At 37.3% G+C, this 6,000-nt stretch overlaps 1 protein-coding gene across 1 annotated transcript in view; it reads right to left on the bottom strand.

The window, feature by feature from the left end:
• Window positions 1-207: 207 nt before the first annotated feature.
• LOC144438063 (uncharacterized) overlaps window positions 208-6,000 on the bottom strand; it is a 38,395-nt gene continuing 32,602 nt past the window's right edge. Inside the window, exon 13 of the mRNA XM_078127095.1 lies at window positions 208-378. Coding sequence (XP_077983221.1) covers window positions 208-378 — 171 coding nt within the window. The remainder of the gene's footprint in view (window positions 379-6,000) is intronic.

Below are 6,000 nucleotides of genomic sequence, written 5' to 3'. Positions count from 1 at the left end.
GAGAAAATATTGGCATGCTTGTTCTCTATTACACACCGAGTAAAAATGATGTTAAAGAGATAATGGAATGCAAAATATCCGGAGATAAGATTTAGTTGGTGGTGTTTACGTTGGCACCAAACATTTGTAAAAATAAAACAATCATTGTAAAAAATAGCAAAATCACTGCCTGTCCTATGGATCCTTCCTTTTCTTTCCACTCCTGTCTCAGTCTTGCCTTGACCCATTTGCTTTGAGACTTGCTTTATAACTTTCTGACTTTAGGTTACTTGTATTGTATCTCTTGTTGTCTTGAGACACTTGTTTGTGTAACCTTTTTGACGTGATGTTACTTGTATTGTCCCTTGCTAGAGACTCATTTGTGCTGAGACGGGTATCCTATAATAGTGGATAAACTCTCATTCTAAATAGTAATGGAAGTACCCACTGACCCTAATACTTGTTTCTTAATAAGTCTCTCACACTATTATCCATAGGAATCCTGCCGGCGATTGAGTGTAAATCCAACATGGCTGAGCTGGGTGTGTAAAGGTGAGGACGATGAGTCATACACAATGAATCATATACCTATTATAAGTGCATTGACCTTTTGACCTGCTGGTGCGTCTATTTAAACAATGGGTAGTAGTATAAATAAGTCATTACATTTGTCTTGTTTACTCAAATTTAATATAGGTTAGACCATTTTTTTAACATTAAAATGGTGGGGCGATTGTATGTATTGATCTTTGTACCCTCTGGAGGATGCGTCTATTTATACAGTGGGTAGTAGTATAAATAAGTTGTTAACCATTAATCTTTGTACTGAAGGTCGTTTACACCAGTCTTGTTTACTCAAATTTAATATAGGTTTTTAACATTAAAATGGTTAAATAAGGGGTATGTCGTTTCACTGGTCTCGTAATTTGTGTTTACTCAAAATTTAATATAAATTAGACCGTTTTTAAGGTAAAAATGGTTAAAAAGGGAGTATGTCGTTTCACTGGTCCCGTAGCCCTAATGTCTATACTACTCTAATAGGACCAGGTCATTCATTTCATTTCGAACTCAAATGAAAGAATTAAATTCCTTGTGCGTTGAGCTTTTCAAATGACACGTACAGCCCCCTAAGAGGGGGCGAAGGTGTTGGCGAAGGTGTACGTCAAGTATCTATCAAAGTCCGTTTATATTTCTCAACTATTCTCCCTAGGCCTGGGTGTCCAGATGAAAAAACGAACTTCATAAGATAGTCTGTGACTTAATTACTGAAAATCATTAATTGTGCAAGTTACTCATTAAAACTAAAAACTAGGTGTCTTTATTGAGTCAATAAAGAGAGAATTACATGCAGCTGAAAGAGAAAATTAGCCAGGGAAAGAACAAAAAAAAGTTTTATATCACCACACAAAAACTTAATGAGTCAGTTGATCAATATCACACACAAAATAAAGTTATATTGCACCAAAAAATAATCAATAAATCGATCAATCATTTACATGCTCGCTGAACGCTGTGATACTGGCGATCATTGAGCATTATCACTGAGGTTACTGATTACCACGATAAGTTTTGATAAAACGAACTTTACCAACTGTACGTTATTTGTAGTAAGTAGATTACATGTGTTAACCCATAGTAAATGCACGTTTCTTGTATGTATGTTCTCTACAGTTTACCTTTATGGTTTTAGCGGAGAATAAAGTTCGTGAAGTAAACGAAAAGTAGTTCTGGTATCATACTGAGTAAACAAATAAGGGTAGAGCCCGCACCAGTAAACAGAATGTCCAAAGATGGTGAAGGTAATCATTACCCCTTTTTAAAGATTACATGGACCTAGATGGCCGACGACAAACGCCCCATTTTCCGTGAAATATCTAACAAGCATGCGTGCCAGCTTCGTCTGGGACTTCCACCATTGGGGTTGTCGACCAACGCTACATAAACCAGTGTTCAGCATGATGGAGGTAGTAACATCATCAGTGCAACAAAAGCTGCATCATTAGTGTTGTATCTTTTTACATTCATCGCGACTGGAGAGAGAGAGAGAGAGAGAGAGAGAGAGAGAGAGAGAGAGAGAGAGAGAGAGAGAGAGAGAGAGAGAGAGAGAGAGAGAGAGAGAGAGAGAGAGAGAGAGAGAGAGAGAGAGAGAGAGAGAGAGAGAAACAAAAACAAACATAGACACAGAGACAGAACAGAGACAGCCAGACAGCCAGACAGACAGACAGACAGATAGGGGAAGGTACACGTACACAAATGCATTCGCATGGCTGTCACCCATTTCAATACTTAATATTGGCTGTAGAAGTACTCGTGGTGGAGCCGCGAGATATTTTAAAATTTACTGGGTAAACGACCGGTCCTGAGGTTAGATTTGGTGAAAATCATGAGGAAAATATTTCGCCCCCTCCCTCCCTGAAACTGCACTAGTTTTGCAACTCTACTATGTCGTTTTTCGACCAAACACCAACAATCTACTTACTGAAAAGTGTTAAAATACCAATAGACATTGTACATGTTAATCAGTGCACGCTGTCGATCTTATCCATACGTTTTGCTGTAACAGGTTTAAATCGTGATTGAGAGCGCTGATGTTTTGGTGTGGACATAAATTCAATTTGATTTGATTTATCGTGTATAAAGCTACAAAAATACGTTCACCCACAGCTGGTTCAATACTGTTCAAGGTGTATGATATTACAAGTAAGAACAGGTTATTGTATTAAAAAATGTTCAGTAGCAAATCTAGATTTGAAGCCAGTCACTCGTAACTATACTATGCACACTAAAACCACTGTGGCAGATGTTGCAAGTGTTGATAATCTTGGCTTGAATAGCCCTAAGAAGAAATTACACTTCTTCACATTGCGATATTAGTAACCTGTAAGAGGGCAAGCAGTATCAGTTCCAATACCATACTATTTGTCCGTCTTACTGCAAAGTTATGATATTGTCACATGTCAATATGTCAATATTTATTATTTCGACACATTTCGCCCTCTGCCTAAAAATATATTAATTCACTTCTAAAATTGAGATGCCAGATAAATAGTAGGCTTTGTGGGAGATATTGTGATCAATTGGGTATAAAAATAACCTCGCTGCCTTGTCACTGCGCTAATGGCAACCTCATTTTAAGTTAATTATCATAAACAGCCCGATGACGTCATCTTTTACTTTTATCCAGTCAGAAAGGTACTATGATGTCATGAACTAATAATAGAAAACTACGTAATGTTAACATGTATGAAATAAACCTCTACTTGACACATATTATTTCTAATTATTGGTATTTTCAGGGTATATATTGTCGATTGTCCTGTCAAAAAAAACAGTACCCCTAGCCTGTTACAGCTAGTGCAGGTTTAGGAAGAAACATGTAGATATGGTAACCATGAATATATAAGTAAATAAGTAAATAGATTAACTAAATAATATAACAAAAAACTAATAATAAAATAATAAATTTGTACACAGGGAACCTTGCACATCCCTGTAACATTCACATACCTAGGACAGGGTTGTGCAGCTCAGTGTACTGAGCTAGTGCTAGGATTTGGCCACATCCTAGTGCTAGGAAGAAGAGCACAGCTATGTGCCAGCTAAGTGTCTCACAGCCCCGTTACAAGGCATATTTGTCCACAGCCCTGGTACATGGTTGTGAAATATATGCCTGTTGCATGGATATGGAATACCGCCTTTGTGCCACGACTATGACCACGACTAATAGGTGGTACATATCTGTGGAAAAAAGACTAGTACATGAATGTTGTAAAAAGCTATGCTGCGTTACTATTTTTCACATCCATGTAATACATTAATGTTTGCACATCTGTCAAATCTAGATAGGTATGTTACACATAGTGTGTTGGCCAGAGCTGTTACAGGGATATTGTACTGGCACAGTACACTCCGCTCCACTGAGCTGGTACAGCTATGTGCACAACCCTGTCCTAGGTCTGTGAATGTTACAGGGCCTAGGGGTGTGCAATGTTCCCTGTGTATAATTGATAGCCAACCAAATGTGTGTGTCTACAACGGGGAGGACTGGGGGAAATCAGGTCTGGGCTGTTGCATAAAATGTGACCCTTCCCAAATTCCTTCGTGCTGAAAAGGGACCTTCCTCAATTCCCCTTTCTCTAAAATATGACACTCTCCTGTTAATTTATTTTCAAAAACATGGTTTAAATGCTGTCAGACATGGACAAGGAAATGGAAACTTGTCTCAGAACCAATAGTTTAAAGGAATTAATCCAACTGATGTCACCACATTGGAAGTGTTAAAGACATTGATTATTTCCCCAACCACAACTACCACCACAGTATATTTATGTGAGGACACTGTTCACTATATGCCACATGGTACGTTGTCAGCAGCGATTTGATGGTATGGTCTGATATTATACCTTTAGTCCTAACCCTAACCATAAGCCACAATGTAAGGCAACATTGGGCTGTTCATTGCCATGGTTACATGGATGCTATAATAAAAGTGAAACATGTTTGAGCACCTCATATATATAGCTAATATCATTGCAAAGTACAGTGTCAACAATCAAAACAAGATTAAGTTTTGAGGGGTCACTGTGTGCACCTACCGGCTATATTGCATAGAGTTTGCATACAGTGTACTTGTATGCATAGGGCCATAATTCAAGGCAACTTTGGCTTGTTCATTACCATGGTTGCAAGGATACTATAATATAAGTGAAACAAGTTTTGAGCACCACATATCCATAGCTAATAACAATACAAAGTACAGCATCGACATTAACGCAAAATAATATCTATTTTTGAGGGGTCACTAAGTGTGCACCTACCGGCTATGTTGCATGTGGTTTGCATACAACTATGCATAGATGCCAAAATAGACGATACAGTTAGGCAAAATAAAATGTGACCCTCCCCTAAGCTCATTTTCTAAATGATTTGTAAAAAGTGACCCCCCCCCAATTCCCCAGCCCTCCCCCTGTGATTACTGATGGCTCCTTTAATATCTCATTGGGTAAAATGTTGGCAGTGTAGTGAGAGGAAAGTTGTGGTATTGAATGTTTTACTACGTACTTTATACCTACCTCCCTACTTACAATACATACATACATACATACATACATGCGTGCGTGCGTGCATGTATACATACATACATACATGTACATACATACATACATACATACATACATACATACGTACATACATACATACATACATACATACATACATACATATATACATGCATACATACATACATACATACATACATACATATATACATGCATACATACATACATACATACATACATACATACATATATACCTACCTACCTACATCCATCCATCCATCCATCCATTCATACATACATACATACATACATACATACATACATACATACATACATACATGTACATACATACATACATACATGAACATTTACTCATTTTATCTCAAATAAACACCACAACTTATTTTCCATCATCACAAACATTATTTTGATTCTATGCCATACATTAATCTTTACTAACTTTCTGTTTGCTAGGAACCCCTGTATTGAAATTTCAAAGTGAAACTTAACTTTAGCAACACTCCTTATATAGAAATTGATTTCCCTTGTGTGGAGCCTTCTAATTCTGTCTTTGGAATTCACAAAATAACATTGTCAGTTTGTCTGCAAATTTCCTAAAAGTTGTTTTCCACCTAGATATCATTCCATAGAATCCATTTTTTCTTCTGTAAGGAAGCGATGTATTAGTGGGTGAAAGTCTGTGTGTATGTGTATGTGTATGTGTATGTGTATGTGTATGTGTATGTGTGTGTCTGTCTGTCTGTGTCATCGTTTTCTCCGAAACAGTTGGCTTAAATCAAACGAAATTTATTCCTTAGGGTAATGGCAAGAACAGATTAGGTTTTGGTAAATATTCCATGAATACTAATGAGCAATTTGTGTAATTAGTGGTTTTCGGTATTTGTAGCTGTCAGTTTTAATAAGTCATTGGCATATCTCGGTAATTAGACGCGGTGGTGGCCAC

Source organism: Glandiceps talaboti, chromosome 7, assembly GCF_964340395.1.
Source record: "Glandiceps talaboti chromosome 7, keGlaTala1.1, whole genome shotgun sequence".
In the NCBI taxonomy this organism is placed as follows: domain Eukaryota; kingdom Metazoa; phylum Hemichordata; class Enteropneusta; family Spengelidae; genus Glandiceps; species Glandiceps talaboti.
The sequence above is the reverse complement of the archived record's forward strand: the minus strand, read 5'-3'. Positions and strand labels throughout refer to the sequence as shown.